Raw genomic sequence first — 17,499 nt, forward strand, 5'->3', positions numbered from 1 at the left:
AGATTGTTCTCTCCCTCTCTCTCTCTCTCTCTCTCTCTCTCTCTCTCTCTCTCTCTCTTCCCCTCTCTAATAATAAGCTTTATACAATACATTCAATTTAATATCATTTATTAATGATTATCATTTTCTTAATTTATCTTGGAAATATTTTTTCGTCATTTCTTCATCAAGTACATTTTAGATTATCTAAACTTTAATGATACATTTCTTTACCAGCATAAAATTATTTTTTTCTGTTTTTTTTGCACCTTCTTCAAATAAATTGCATTTTCAGAGATGTCATTAAATAGATAAATCCATCCGGTAACATCTACACACGAAATTTTTATAGGGATACACCTGTGCAGAAATACACCGGTTCTCGCCCCTCGCAACTTTGCTCTGTAGGCTGTTTGATCGCACGGTCACGATTAATCTCACCGCTAAATACTGGGCTCGAGTTGCAATTCACCGCCCCTCGCATTCTTCCTTCTCATCAGACACGAAACACCCCGTCTCGATGCCGCGGTCGCGATGCAAATGACAATATTCACTCCCCTTCCCGTCCTCACTCTTTCTCTCCGCCGAGAGCGTGTCACAAGAGAGCGAACTGATGAAATCAGAAATGCAGATCATGACCGCACAATTGGGATCAACTGCACGACAGCAGACGAGAGTCCCCAATCGGGCAAGGGAGAAAGAAACGGCAGCATTTTTGTATTTACACGCGTGCCCTCGCGTGATAAGCGGATTTTTACGTCTTTTGGGAAAAAATCATCCAGCAGTATGCGTTTCCCACGTGGGATACATTGCGATCGATGCGCGAATGCACGAGAACGATAACGACGTATTTTTTCTCTCTGTATGACTGCCAGAAAAAATTCTGTGAAAAAGATCTGTGAATTTCTAATGAATAAAGTGTAATGTACAATGCATATTTATAGCAATTCATTCACGGTTCCTTATAAAAAGTCAGCTCTTCCAGCAATTGTCAAATAATAGCATGAATTGAATACGGAGCTTTAAATTTTCCGCACACATACGTACAAAATCTAAATACCTTCTATCTTCCCTTTTTAAATTACTTTTAGGTAGAAAACGAAAAGCTTTTTCTCATCTATTTGTCACGATTTATTTTTTAATTTTGCATTTCTTGTGCATTCACGAATCTGATTCCGAATTTCACTGCCTTGACAAGATTTCCTATAAGACATATCATTTTCACATGATATGGAAATCTATTTTCCATAAATATTTTTTTATTATACGTAAGAATTGTAAGCTAGGTATTAATAGAATACTGACAATTAAATTTAGACCTTGATGTAATTGATATGATATTGTTGAAGAAGTGACATTAGATATAGGACTACATGTATATTTAGATATTCTCTTGTACTGAATTATCTTGCACATGATACGCTTATTGTCGCTAGCTTATACTGGCTCTCGCCGGAGGAATGACGATCTCGTATGAAGGGCGAATCGAATGCGTGCGAAGAGAGTAGTTTCATGGGAGAAATTCGACGAGGTTTCGGCCTGGAGGCGGGCGCATTCTCAGGCGGGCTCGTCGTGCGTGATGAAAAGCGCGTGGTCATCCAGGCGAGACATGATGGCGGAAGGTTTAATCTTGCGTGCACTTGACTCGAGAGCCACAGCCAGTGCCCGATGCAACCTGTGCACCGTTTTCGCGATTCACACGAGTGGTGAGAGTAAGAGAGAGAGAGAGAGAGAGAGAGAGAGAGAGAGAGAGAGAGACGCCGCGGCGCAAATCCCCCAGGGTACGTACGTCGGTGCGCCCGTTTTAAATAAATTTCAATTCAAGGGGGAGGATGGATCGGGGGCAGGATATGTATCACCCCGAACCCACCCTCGGTTGCGATTAACGAGCTATTGATACCCCCTTCCGCGTGCTGGACCACGAATCCCCCTTCTCGAACCTTGTCGAGACGTGATCAACCCCCTCTGCCCCCGGCCCGCCTTCCACTGCACCGAATTCTGGACACTCCAAACCGCTTCAGAATCCCCTTGTATGAGGAATATCGCACATGTGACGAACGCGATAAACGACCAAAGCTCAAAGGGCCCGGAGATGATGCGTTCGCTTCGATACCATTATAAAGTCTTGGGAAAGTTCAGATGCTGAGGTTAACATGGTCAAACCATGAAATTAGGACGTAGTATGAACCGTAAAGTCGTTACTGGGGTGGCGACGAAGGAGGGACGACGATGGATTTGGTTTCGTTGCGAACGAAAATCAAGGATACGTATACTGTGCCTACGTACTAATTTGCACAACGCAACGTTTTAACTTAACAAGAGAAAGGATAGTGCTATTGATTTTAAAAAGTTGAATACTTCAAATAATAATACATTTATAAACATATTTTTAAATTTAAAATTATATTTAAATAATAGTTCCAATACATATTTACAAATAAATATTACAATGAAATAGAAATTCTTTTAACAAATTTAAACTTATATTCTCTCTTTTTAATATATTAAAATCTTGATTCAAGTAAATTCTGTGATTATTGTCAGTATCTCAATGTATTTTAAAAATTGATAAAGTTACATGTCACGAACTGCAAATTGGAATACCTCCAACGTACGATCATAGGATATAGCTTTCTTCTCGAGATAGGTGCGTTTTACGAAGATGAGAGAATGTAGAAAATGCCGCGTAGCTTCAGTGGGAACCGGACCCGTATCGAATAACCGTGGGAGCAATGCATAAACGTCAAAATGCTGAAATTATTACTCGGCGTGGTTATTATTGTAATCCCTCCGGCGCGTTGTAACGCCAAGTTCATCATCGTCATCATCATCATCATTCGAGTCTTCTGCGTGTCCCATCATTACAATAGCTCGCCTCAGCCGCCACGGGTTTTCTTACGCCCGATGCATCCGCCTACTTTTACATTCTCCTTTCTCACTTTCGAGAAACTGGCGTGTCGCCGCCGCCGGGACGACCGGGTACGCGGGCCCGATGATTTCGGGGTTTCATCTTTCGGCGTCCAATATGCGCGAGGTGTATGTATGTGCGCGCCGCGCCGTAACAAAGCACAGGAATTCCTATATGAAAGGGAACGAAGCACATATCGGAGAAACAGGTCGCCCTACAATTCCGCCCTCGTCCGTATTGTTTATGACTGAAAGGTAGAAACAGGAAGCGCGCGCGCGTACGCCGATTAAAATACCAGTGAATTCGCCTACGCACAACGCGCCCATTCATTTTTTTTTCCTCTCGAAGCGAATTGTGATGACACGTAATTTACCTCGGCTGTCATTGAGACGTGCAGCCCGTTGCATTATTATCCCTACGGCAATTCATAATTCTGTTTCTTAATTTCTGGAGACGTGCAGTAATAAAGAGGCGGGACATTTCTTGACAAAAGTGAAACACCAGTAATGATAATAATATACTTTCTTTTTCTGTACATCTTCACTTATCCAAATGGCCTTTAGGATGTTTTAATGTCATAATGCTGTAATAAGCCATCGACTGTACTGTAGGTCTAATTGCGAAACAAAAACATTTTTAATGCGCGAAACGGAGAGGAAGTTGGATTAAACGAAACCTCAGACAAAGCAGCGTGATGAGCTGCAGGGTAGTAATACTGCGGAAATAGTAGGGTCAAGGGATAATTGTCGGTATCCCTCCTCAAGACGGCCGTAAGGGAGCGGAGGGCATTGCGGTCATTTGCTGGAGCCTCTTAAAGAATAATAATTCAAATGACGGTTCTTCGAAATAACTCTTGATAAATTTCATTGCAACTCTTCTGAGTTAGACGTATTAAAAAGAGAATTATTGTCTTTGTCAAACTGTATAATATTGTTTCAAAATACACTGCATTAATTAATAGAGTCATAACAGTAATAAAATAGCTATAATGTATATATTTCGCATTATTTTAAACCTCGTCTTTCGCGTCTGATAAAGCGTTGTGATAGACAACCATGATCTAGGAATCTAGAAAAGGATCCAGGCCCGCATGTAGATGCATGCGCGGTGTAAGAATTCTATTGACCTTTTAGGTATGCGAAGGACCACGCAGCTGCCCTAGAGCGAGAGCGAATCCGCGCGTCCTTCCTCCATATAGATCCCGTATAAAATCGCCCAGCCGCGTCTTCGTATGAGGATACACGTGCCAGCCACATGTTGCACAAAAGGAATCCTATGTGGTCCTTTTTGGGCGCCGTACAGCGTAAGTCGCCGTCACAAAGGAGCTTTAGGGCCCCATAAATGATTCTCCTTCGTCGGGGGGCACAGTCGAGGGGTCCGACGACGCGGCAGATGTTCTACGTCTCCGGGCCTTCGAAGACGTCTATCCGCGCCGGACACGCTTAAGGATATATTATACCTAACACCGGTAGGATTAAGAAAAAAAGAAAGAAAAGGGACGGAAATTCATGATCAGCCCGCGCAATATTCGATGGCTTCCTCGTGTGCTCCGCGAACCATGTCGCGCGCGATATTAATTTTCGGCACGAGCCGTAATTCGACCTGACGACATACATAATCTTTCGAATTCTGTACAAAGCGAGACACGAGACGTGATTAAATTAATTAATTAATTAATGTGTCCAAACTATTTATTATTTATAGATATCCTTCTAAAATTATGTACCTAAATATTTAAAAAAATTTCAACATTGAATCAAAGGACATGCTAAATTCTAAAATGTTTCAATTTAAAAAAAAATACTTTTTTAAATATTTTAATGTATTTTATGTATTATAGATACATTTGACATGCGTGAAGAAAACCATGGATTTTATTCAGAAAAGCCCATTTTATCAAAAAGAAAATATATAGATATAAAAAATTGTTAGGTGTATACGAGTTTAACAATAGTCATTATGTCATTTTATCATAAATTAATTGTTAATATTTTAGAACGCATCATGCGATTAATAATCTTTGTTGCTTATATGTCTCAAATTACTTCCCTTATGGAAAATTGTGAGGTGACGCGGGATTAGCGCCATTGAGAATCCTCGTCGGCATCTGATTATCTTAAAATAGTGCATAACCTCGGCTGTGTCACGAAGCTAATTTTGAAGTACAAAACGCGATGCACGCGTGCATCCAATTCACCGCTCCGTAGGGAAGGAAAGGAGGTTGTTGAAAACGAACACGTGGTCGCGACCATCTGTTGGCATCCTACTACTCCGCTCAACTTAATCCAAACCGGCTCGTCTAATGTGGAAGTTCTTTCTTTCTATTTACAGGATCCGCCGATGTTGGCGGATCTTTATACAATAGGGTTTACGGTTTTTTTTATTCGGGAGCATCACGTTATTTTATTTGACACATATGTACACATTTGGAGAATCAAAACAACCGCACATCTAATGATATTATAAAATTATTATTAATATAATTACTTACAATTATTGTATTATAAAATCTATATTTATATCAAAAGTAGAAGGAAATGATTAATATAGATTATAATTTGTAACATAAATATAATATAAAAATTGGTTTGATGAAAAATAATAGGTATATAAATTAAGAGATGAATTTCCTAGCTGAAAGAGCAACACTAACTTTTATCAGCGCAGCTCTCACGCTAGACTTATTTCTTCAAGCGCGGCAAAAGCTCTCACGTTTTTGTTTAGTCTGGCAACGGTAACACATACTCAAAAGTATAAAATATCACTTCGTGCTCGCCTTTTTGTATAAAGAAACAAGTACCTCTCGTAACTTTGAGAAAATATCTTCCTAGAACTCATGTGGTGTTCGCTTTATCTTGGCAATACAAATGTTAAAGGAAAAATTCATCAAGATATATGTTCAAAAAGAAATTCGTCAGAAACTATTAAAGAGACAGATAATATTCTCGACCGTATATTATCTAAGAGTGTTATTAATAATTTTAATGACTTAAAGTCGAAAAATACAACTGAAAAACAAGAAATGTACAGAACACCAATTAATTTTTATTACCTTCAAAGAGATGAATGATTGTACATACCGCATAAGTACCAATACATCTGTACTAATACATGGCATTTGTGTCATTGGAAATATATAACATATTGATTAACGGAAGAGAAAGTTTGACCGGTTCTTCCAGAGCAGTCCTAAAGGGACGGAATCCTTGAGCGCGCTTTTGTGCCGCTTCTCGAATAAAAACCATTTCAGGCAGTTAAAGCATTCCTATGCGCCGAGAAAGACCGTCTACCTGACCCATCTGGCTTTCGTGTGTTTTCGGTTCGAAACGCCGATTTCTCTTGTATCCGTCACGTAATAACATCACTCATCGCAAAAATTATAAAAAATTACGCATAGCGAATTTATCACATTATTTATGCGATACTCTCATATTGTTGGTTTTCATTGTCTTTTCATTTTTATTCGATCTTTTGTCGTATAATTATTACGCTTGTTTGCCGAAATACGAATCAAGCGCAATAATTTTTGCAACATAATTTTGTGCTTAGAATATTCTATTTATTTAATAGGAAAATCAGATCTGATTGAAAAAGAATAGCTATAACTTGTAAAACTATAGAATTATATACGTAAACTTTCGTCAGAAAACGAAATAAATCGAGGAAGAATTTTACGAGAACCGATTTTGTTGGTATATGAAAGGCTTTTTTGAAAAGCTGCACGGATTAAGAACTCAATATCTAAGATCTTTCAAGGAGACGCGAATATTGCGTGTCATAGCTAAATCTTGCTATAAATCACGCTTTCCTGATTGCAGGATATCCTCAAAGCAAAGATGGACCTCTATCATCTTTATGCAAATACTTATCGATTTGCGATAAAACATTTCAATATAATAGCACACTCACGAGAATAACCGCGTCCGCTATCCTACAATATTGAATATGATGAGAGAACAACTGCAACATGTAAGCCGTTTTTACACAAATTTTAAGGAATTAAAAATAAAGTTAATAATACATACTCTGTGAAAAAAAAGATTAATAACAATATTTTATCAATGCTAGCATTTTTAATTTGTATTTAAAAAAACAAAAGTTTCTCATATAATCCTTTTATCCCACTTATAATAATTAAAATGTTTTAATTTCAAAATATATTGTTATATATTCTACTTCAGTCCACTTTGCACATGTTCAAACGCAATGTAGATCATATCGCGTATCAATTAATTATTTGTTCTCATTTTAGCGCGAAATCTGCACCTGTCGAATAAGGCATAAAGAAATAAGGAATATGGACGATCGTGCGCGAATCCTTCGAAGAATTGTTAATCTCAGATAGACAAGCAATGGTTCGACGACCACTAAGACGCGCATCACTACCCGTATATACACGAGCACGAAAGCCGTGCGGCGAAGCTGTTTTCATTCCTGGACATCCGGTTCGCCACGCGCACCGCGGGTGTCTTGCCTGACGTCACGACACACCTGCCACCACACAGCTGTTTCCTCGATTCGCGGTAATGGTGAGGAACCCTTTTTGACAAATGGATTTAGCTCCAACCACCCTGCGAGGCTTTCTTCGATTTTTTAAAAGTATTCAAACAAATTAAATAAAATCTTGAATTTAAGAAACTTCCATAACTTCCATTCATCAGTGAGGTATTAATTTCGACAGTTCAAATCTCATAGCGTAATACGTATAGTTAACGGAATCTTTTTAAAAGTTTTCATGAAAACTAAAAACGATGAAATATTGAAAAGAAAAAAATCTGAAGGAAGGGTAGGATTAAAAAGGAATACACAAAAGAAAAAAAAGAAAAAAGGCTAAAAATTTCCTTCCTTGAGTAAAAACTACCTGCATCGTAGTCATGCGTTTGTAGACATAACTGCATAAAGCCTTGTGTCGATACTAGAAATTTATCCAAGTTCTCGGAAACGGTATAGCCAATAAAATTGCTGGTTTTTCATAAAAACTGCAAGTTAATTGGCTACACAATTTTTTTCGGTTCGAGAACTTGGACCGACTTCTAGTATCGTGGACACAAGACTAAACAAATGTAACTACATTGCAGTTAGTTTTATTACGATTTTAAGTTCAATAATATACTTGGAAACTCAAGCATGCAAAAAACTGATGCAGCAATGCTACAAAAAATTTTAATATTCTAACAACCTGCAGTTTGAGTTTCCAACATAATTATTGTGATGGTCCAACAAAATTATTTTCAGCTTTTTATTTAGCTAAAGATTTCAGTAAAATCGTTCTTTCTGCAGTGCAAGTTTTTTAATGAATTTAATAATTATATCAATAGAAACAGCTTACACCATATAAGCTCTTAAGAACACACTGACTACATTGAGCAAAAATTTATCATTAAAAGTTCTGGAATATCCTGAAATTCTACATTTCCATTCACGAAGCTGTGATGACGATTTCCTTAGGTCGCAGGGTCCGAGGACTTTTATCTTTCTGCACGATTGCACCGGTTTTATCACTGCTACGAGAGTCATATTCTCGAATGCGTTTCGCGCCGACCTCGGAATATTCGGGCAGAAATTATTCGAGCGGATTCGCTTTGCATAGATTACGGAGCGCCGTAAGCCGAACTTTATTGGCGGCCCCGTAGTTTTAGGGGGGGTGCCGCCGGAGGAACTAGGTCTACCTTCGGCAGATTGGAAACCTATCGATTGAGAATATCGAGGGAAAACCTCATCTGAAAAGACGCCCGTTTATATCGTGCTTACCTGGCGCACGTGTCTCGACATTTCAATAGACTAATCCCTGACGCATCCAATTTCGCGAACGGAATAAAGGACAACTTCCTTCAAAACGTATGTAACTCCGAATCACCTAATCCGCAATAATCTCTGATAATCGGAAAAACGAAATTAAACATTTCTTCATTAATTATTTAATATTTTATATATTTCACTGGGTTTATTACGGGATACTTAAATTAAAAGCACAAATATATTGTCCAACATTTTCACAATCGACTTCAACATGAGAGACTTCAACATCTGTTTTCTAAAATTAATGATATAAATTATAACTTTAGAGCATATATAAAATCAAAATAGAAACATATTTCTTTATTTGTATATTATGTAATAATATTACTTTTGCTTATCTCGATTGCTTTATAAGGAGCACTCAAAAGTATTAACTCTAAGCACGTGCCCAGTTTATTTAAATAAACGCGAGAGATCCCGGATTTTATTTTAACGCGTGAGCAGAATAACTTTTATAAATAAAGTATTTCATCCTTTTTCTCGCGGGAAAAAAATTACTCCCCAGCCGACGCAGTAATGGAAGAATCTTGTAAGTGCGCGTAATGAAGAGATGACAGTAAATTCTTCACGGATAGTTAAATTCGCGGCTGCCGGTTCTACTATTTTTTTTCCACCCTCTTCTACCATCCCGTTTTTCGACCCGGATAGTCTCACTTTGGGGGTTTATCGGATGGTTTTTATATTTATTACCTCGCGCGCGCGGCGCTCGGTCGGCACCGAGAACGAGCCTGAACGAGGACGAGGACGATAGGGACGCCAAAGCCCATCCCTCGGTGGTTCCCCATAATTTCTTCTTCCCCCCCTTTTCCCAGTCCCTTTTTCAGCCCTCCACCCCCTCCCGGAAATCGCCTCCACGCGTGTTTTACACCCGCCGCCGTTAACCAACGAAGTCGTAACAGATGCAAGTGCACTCTCCGTTCTTTCGCTCTCTCTCCCTCTCTCTTTCTCTCTCTGTCTCTCGATCTCACGCCCCGACTTTTTTTTCTGTACCAAGCTCGCCGGTATTCCCTCGAGACATCTCGGGAAAGGGCCCCGTTGGCCCCGTCCGGTTAACTAGAGTATTGTTCGATTATTATTTCGGTACATATCGCGCACTTGTTACCTCTTTGTGCGGTCATATGGTGGTCGGAGGGTGACCAGGCGAGTGTCATACGAGAGGGAAAACGTAACGAGATATATAGAAACGCGCAGCATCACTTCGCATGGATGAGCAGAAAAAAATAAGAGATAATACAAACAAGGATTAAGGATTTCATAATTCATGACTTGGATACAGATTATAAAAACCGATAAATCGTAAAATAATAAAATATCTAAAAAAAAATAGATAGCAGATTATTTTTTCAGGACAAAAATACGAAAATAGCAGATCTCCTTGCAAGCCTACTTGCCTCTACAAGGAGGAGCTCATTAATATTAATGACTTCTGCAGCTGATGCATGTTATCGAGCCAATAAATCCGATATGTATCAATTCAGTAGAAAAGATGTATCGTAAAAAAAGTAAGAGTGCAGATAAAACAGACATGCCGGAGGACGAATGCAAATACATTATTTATTTTAAAACGTACGATTTTTTGTCGATACTGATATATTACCATATATAGTGAAATATCAAATTGCTGCATGAAAAATAATTGGCTAGATAAATTGATATAAAATTGAAAAAGATATAATAAAAAAATAAAAGTAAATTAAATTAAATGTATATATTAGAACTCTTACATAATGATGAAAATGGCTAACATCATCTGTAATGCAGATTGATCGGAATTTTCGACTATATATAGCTTTAAAGTTGTTGAGGTAAGGAAGTCAAATATTTCATCTGTGATCCAAGTACTCCAAAAACAGGCGCCGAGCACGGACACGCGACGCGAAGGGTAAAGCCAAATTTGGTGAGATACATTCGCTCGACGGCCGAAGAAAGGAGCCGAAGAGCCGAGACAGAGAGGAGAAGAACGGACAATGATCTCCGCAACGGCGGGAACATCTGCTTCGGCAGCGATGGTGCCGCGCCACCGCGCCGCTCGACTCTCCGAACGCTCTCTGCGGTACGCCGTGTCCTCCTTCACGGGCCGATCTGCCCTGCCCGATCCCGATGCCGTGAAACTTGTCCCACCTCGGTGGTGTACATGCATATAGGTATTCATTATCCTCGTCCTCTCCTCGCCCGGCGGTGCCGCGCCGCCTCGCGCGTTCCTTTTTCCGCGCGATCTTTTTTGGTCCACGGGGAAACATCTGCGGCAGCTGCGAGGCGGTGGACCGCCGCCGGGACTCCGCTTCTCGTACGAGGCAGGTGCTCACCTTCCGAGAGGTTCTCCCTCGCCTGCCAATTACGCGTGCCTCTTTCTGCCTCTCCCACTCCTCTCGCTGCTTCTCCGTCCCTCGCCCTTACGAGCGCCGCCGCTGTCTTTCTCTTTCCTTTTTCGCCCTCCGCGCTCTGCCACCCCGTCGGTTTTTCTCTCACCTTCTCTCGTTATCCTCCCTCCTGCACGCTCCCGTTTTTATCCTCCCGTCCGTCCCCTTCCTTCCCTATCACCCGACTTCGATCTCCTTCGTTCTGTTGTCCTCGTGCCAACTTCTTACATTCCTTCGAGCGTCTTAGTTAGCACACTCCACCTTTCCTTCACAATTTATTTTTATTTACATTATTAAGCTTCGAAAATTATTGCGTTTAAATAAACGTATATGCTCCACGTTTTTCGGTGGAATTATATATTTCCGACAGCATTCGATACCTGTTAATTATGGTACAACGTTATCCTCCTTTCCACGCGTCTTCTCTCCGCCTTCGGAGAAGGAATCTTAATTTCCCTTATTTCGCGCGTCTCTCGTGCCAACTTGTTGCATTCCTTCGAGCGATTTAATACGCTCTCATCTTCTAGTTAATTTTCAAGAAAAGAGAAAGACCTTATTGCCGATTCTTTTCAAGCGAGACTTCGTTCCCTGTATATTACAGTGATATCACACGTTTTCCCGGTCTTTAAACATCTCTACAAATTAAACGAGCATTAAACGTGGCGCAATTATTTCAGGCATTCCTCATATCGCCCTTTCTTCCTTTCTCTCATCTTGCCCGTTGCTCTTCGCTTCGTTTCACGCTCCTTGCACTCTTTCAACTTTCTCAGCTGCCGCTTCGTAAGGACGATCTACTCGCACTCCCCCGAACGAGATGTGCCGCTTCTTGGTCCAGCGCACAGCTACACACGCGCGTGTGCGCGCGCGCGCGCGCACACACACACACACACGTCCACCGCCTTTCCCCTTTTATTTTTTTCTCGCCCTTCGGGATGGAAGCCGTCTGCCCACGGGCGAGATCGAAGCACGTGCACCGACTTGCATATACATATCGAGGGGGCTATTTAAGTGAGACTCGCTCCGGAGGTGTTCGTACATCATAACATTTCTGCGGCGAATTGGGATATTCATGCCTCGGAACGAAGTCGTAATGGGCCGTACTTTTATTGCACTCCGTATTCACGATGTGTCGGCACGTCACAAAGCTTGCGTAAGAAGTATATTATCATGCGTGAAACCGTTATATACCTGGCGACGAACGCTGTTTACGTTATGCGATACGAAATGTTCCGCATGTTGGAGGAAACTTATCTACGGTCGCGGTTGCAAGATACGTGTGATATTCTTTACAGTCTGCAAGAAATCCTGATCCTCGCAACTTTACCGTCGAATTCATTGCGTACGTTAAAAAAAAAAGGATTAAACTTGCAAGTTTTTAAGCGTGATGTTTTCATTGCGTCCTATAATTTACGCGCCTTTCGCACCCCCATAACAATGAAACATTTTGTTATCACTATACGATACGTTTCTTAAAAATTTCGTTTTAAAAATTACCAAAGAAAAGCGTGCACAAAGCGTTGAAATCATCAAAGAAAACGTGCTCGCCGTTACGCATGGCCGAAACAGAAATCACGATGTTGGATATTATTTAGTCCCTCCCGAAACTCGCTCAGGCCACCGGCCGCTGCACGAACACTTGGAAGAAAACTCGGCCCAGCTTTGGATGGGCCACATGCCTTCCTGGTTCTCCTATCTAGCAGCTGTCCTCACAGAGAGCAGTGTATCTCATCCCGATCTTAACACTGCCGAACGCCAAGGATCCACGCTACTTTACACGTCGGATAACGCCATGTTTTGTTACTATTATTCGTTATTGTTGCACGGCTAATTAAAAATTGCTCCTATATTCTGCTAATTAAATTCGCGATTAGATATTAGAACAATTTAAGGACTCAATGCAAATCTACTTGTCGATTGTGTTACGAATTTTAGAAGTTTATATTAAAATTGATTAAAATCTGATGGATTCACACTTTTTTTTCTTAGAAAAAAAGATTACGCGGCGTTTGCTATATAAAATCTTGCAGAAATTTCTTGAGAAATAGAGATAACGAAGAACTTCTGCATGACGCATAATATTTAATATCTTCGCTGTGCTCTCGGCCGTTAATTATTTTGTTGATCATTCCAAACGAAGACGGAGTGACCGCTTTGCGGGGCGAATTTTTCAACAAACAAACTTATCCAACGATTCTTGACGCCTTCAAACCAATCTTGCGCAACCGACTGAATTATTCTCTAGTGAGATATGTTGATTCTCAAAGATGAAACTCACCCATAGAGCATCGCCGCCCCGGCTATACCGCCACCGCATTGTGCCGCGACGTACAGCACCGCGCGAAGCGGGGAAATCCGTCTGCACAAAGCAAACGATACCGAGACCGCCGGATTCACGTGTCCACCTGCGTGCAAAAGGTTTTCCATATAAAGAGGAGAAAAGAATCAAAAGGGAGACAGAGGGAGATTGCGCGATTCTTCTCTCGACTTATGCCCTGCCGTTTGATCGACGCTTAATTCCAGTGACTTTCATCTCGAATTCGTGTTTTTTTACGATTAAAAATTATAACGTTAATAAATCCAAGAAGAAATAACTGGCTGGGTGACACGAGTTATAAAACTGACGAGCTCAATTGCGGCGACGATGGCTCGGATGAGCCGGATAAGAATAATGCACTTCGTATAATTCGCTCGCTGGGCGAAAAATAAGGATACCGCTGGATCGACGCGTTTCAAGCGCGAATTTTTTTTATTTTTAAATATTTCGTTCCACGATACAGATTATAGAATTGATTGTTGTTAACAAACGATCGCTCAACGAGCGCCGCGGCAGGATTGCGAGTTCGCGCGCGTCATTCGCCGCGTTCATTCGGTAAAACGATAGCGAGCCGGGATCAAACGCGATCGGGTTTCCGGTATATTATAGTACGAGACGCCCGAGAGTTTATTATACGCATCGTATGTCCGCGTATCGTGCGTGCCGGCGGAACGTACTCCGAGAGTGCCCACATACGTTCCGACAGACACGCACAACGCACGCGGATAAATGTCGGCCGCGCCGCGCCGGCGTAATCGGTTAACGAGCCAATCGAGAGAAATCGCGAGGGCCGTCGCTTGTGAACGATACGAACGTACAAGAAGGAACAGAATCATTGACACAACGAGATCGTCGCATTGAGCAGTTCGCGACTCTTTGCGTAATTACCCTCTGAACGCTTTGTATTAGGAGACGCGCTGCACGGAAGCCTCGCAGACGCGACATAAAACGCGCGTGAGTCGAAATCAAGCGAATCGTCAGATGCGAATGCAATGAGTGCATTTATAAATATTTATGCATAAAAATTAATTGTTTGAAATGCAATAATCGAATAGGATTGTACATAAATGCGAAATAACGCTCTCTAATACTTCTTTCATTTTACATGCGTCAAAAGACATATATTGATATATAAAAAATATAAAATTTGTATATAAAATGAAAGAAAGAAGTATTAAAGATATATTTAAGAGAGACTTAATGCATCGCTTTTTTTTTAGATCTATAAGTAGAAACAGACTGAAAAGTTAAAGTTAAAATTATAGCTAACTCTTAAACTGATCATTATAAAAATGAGGATTAATCTTGAAAACTTTCAAGATTTTAATCAAATGTTGAAGTTTCACGAGATGTGCGAGTACATTACCCTCTATTTTTCATCCCTCGTGAAAATATTACTATATATAGCACCCTTACCGCTTATGTGGCTGAAGATGAGGGAGATCGCGGCGATGGCGAAACCGGAAGCTACAGCGGTGGCTAACGCGGAGAGGCCGCTTCCGGATACGGCGGAGGCGGCGGCCGCGCCGGCCACCACGAGGCTGAAGAGGAACGTGGCCAGGCATTCGACGGCCACCGCTCGCCACAGCTCCAGACTGCGTAACTCGATGGACATGGGCACTTTTCTGTCAGTCACGTCGGTATTGTTCTCCCGCAGGGCCGACAGCCTCGACAGGATAGTGACTATGTGCGCGTCCACCTCGCGCGCCAACGTCTCGTTCGCCATTCTCGGTCCCTTTGTTTCGCGATCACCGAGCGAAGAAAAAGAAAACGACACGACACGCGAGGGATAAACTCTCAGAACATGTTCTCCGACGATGCGACTGTCACATGCACTCTTCTTTTATTTAAATTAATTCACTAAGATCGGCGTTCTCCACTCTCAACCACTTTTGGATCTCCGGATAGAAATTAGGAACCGACTGTTCTTCCTCGCGTTCCTCCGGTATCGTGGCGGTGCGGTTCCCGGCGATTCTCTCGAGTGGAACAAAACCCGGGGATGAGCGCGGTCAGTCGAAGGAGAACGCACTCGATGTTGCCGCACCGGCAACGCGCTCGCGAGTGACACGCCGACGTAGTGGCGAACAAGTGGGCCCTGCAAACTAGAGAGTGTGGAGCGCGCGTTCACCACCACCGCACCACCCCCTCTCTTCAACCGTTATTCCCTACGTGTCGGTGCATCTGTAGAGCTGCATTCAGGCTCCTCCATCACCGACATCGTACCACTGACACTGACACTGTGCACGGACACTTCTAACTTTACGTGTAATATACTTTAATTTTTTTTCAAGCGCAGAGAACGTTGACTTTCGGTTTTGCTTTTTTATACAATCAGGTACGTCAATAAAATATGGTCGATTTTTTTATAATTAAATACTTTTGAATACAGAAAGTATAAATTACTTATTTATAAGAAGTTTATCCGAGAAGAAAGAGGAATCGAACATTTGCAATATTACGCTTAATTATGTATTATAATTTTAATTACATAATTTAATTTTTTTCTCCTTTGCTTTGTTTTACATTATTAATCTTAAATAATTATTTTATTTTATTAAATGCTTTATAAAGATATCTCTAAAATATTTTTTTTATATTTCTGAATTTTCTTTTCCTTTTAAAATGCTGCTATAATTTAGAAAATTATTTTAGAATAATTAAGTTATACAATTATATACATAGCATAACTAAGTTATACAATTATTAATAGAAATATACTATTTTTAACAATATTAATCTAGTTATCCAATTTATTGACTATAATAAATGTTTTCTATTTTATAAATGGATGATATAGAGAATAATATTTTCAGTATTGTAGTTCGCTGTTCTTAAGTTTTGATCAAGAAATTTTTTCATCTGCTTTGTAGTATTTTTCTTATCATACTGTGCCTTTGGATAAGGATAACAGGTACGAATGACCTGAGTAATGAAACGTTGAAATTGATAAGATAAATCATAGCTGTAACTTTTGGAACTAAAGTGTGATAATCACGTTGAATTTTTTTACGTAAACCGCATACATTCTGATATGAAGTACGTGTATCAGGAATATCGTAAAATGATATAATGTAGCAATATATTTTAACTATAAATAACGTCTACATCCTTCATATGTATAATTAACGCCTACTTACAAAACTTTTTTATCTCACAACAATATCTGATTTTAATGACAAAAAAAGAAAGAATAGCGATATGAAACAAGGTTGTCATTTTTAGACCTTGATTTAAAATTGAAATAAATTAATAATTAATTTATCAAATGCAAATTATGTGTGTATGTGCTTTGCATTTGGTTGTTATCGTAAAGCGTTGCCGCGATGAAGTGATCACAACGGTGATCTAGATACATAAGTATACATATGTATGTATTTCAATCTTTTCACGGTAATTGTTGAGCGAGCGCTACTTTTATCTTCCTCATGGAGCAACGTATTCGGGATCCACAAAATGGTGAATGAGAGGGGTGGGCGACGGAAAAGTAGACGGGTATTATAATGAAAGCTGTTAGAAATAGCATCACGCGTATTACCTTTAATTAAGATACTTAAGCTTAAACGCGCGCATCATTAGCCGTGCGCCCGTATATTTACGTGTCAGCGTCACGCGTCGCGCCGTCTACGAGTGATAAAAATAAAGTAAATAGATATATAAAACGCCGCGGGCGCATGTGCCTGGCACGCAGTGGTGGGTCTTATTCCCACGAGTTCAAAGAGCATCCGTATATGTCCACGCTCCCACAAAAAAGGGATGTACGCGCGACGAGGCATGAACAGCGAGCATAATGGCGTACATTTAGATCAACTTCGCGGACGAATGTCGGACGTGGTCGGTCACCTTGAGAATCGCTTTATATATACGCGCACATTCCTGACATCGATTTTTCATGAATATATGATCGTTCAAGTCGACAATTTACTCAATTGACAAAAAGGCAAATTCGATGCATGGGTGACCATGTTCGTGATTATCCATGTCCTGAGAAACTAAGTACGATAAACTGGTTTATGTACTTAATTCCAATATTTCGATATAGAAATGCAAATTCTCGCGGGACTGGCATCAATGTAACAATAAAAAGAGTACCGTGAATGAAGTGGCTTGATAGAAAAGTTCGATTTGTTAATTTTAAGTGT

The 17,499-nt window shown here is 40.4% G+C and overlaps 1 protein-coding gene across 1 annotated transcript in view; it reads right to left on the bottom strand.

Moving 5' to 3' along the window:
- LOC105459199 (neurogenic protein big brain) overlaps positions 1 to 15,417 on the bottom strand; it is a 21,259-nt gene extending 5,842 nt beyond the window's left edge. Inside the window, exons 1-2 of the mRNA XM_011705020.1 lie at positions 14,777 to 15,417; positions 13,322 to 13,448 (exon numbers count right to left, since the gene is read on the bottom strand). Of these exons, the coding sequence (XP_011703322.1) occupies positions 13,322 to 13,448; positions 14,777 to 15,086 (437 nt within the window). The 5' untranslated portion in view covers positions 15,087 to 15,417. The remainder of the gene's footprint in view (positions 1 to 13,321; positions 13,449 to 14,776) is intronic.
- Positions 15,418 to 17,499: the final 2,082 nt, after the last annotated feature.

The sequence above is a fragment of the Wasmannia auropunctata genome, unplaced genomic scaffold (assembly GCF_000956235.1).
Source record: "Wasmannia auropunctata unplaced genomic scaffold, wasmannia.A_1.0 LD334204.1, whole genome shotgun sequence".
Lineage (NCBI taxonomy): Eukaryota > Metazoa > Arthropoda > Insecta > Hymenoptera > Formicidae > Wasmannia > Wasmannia auropunctata.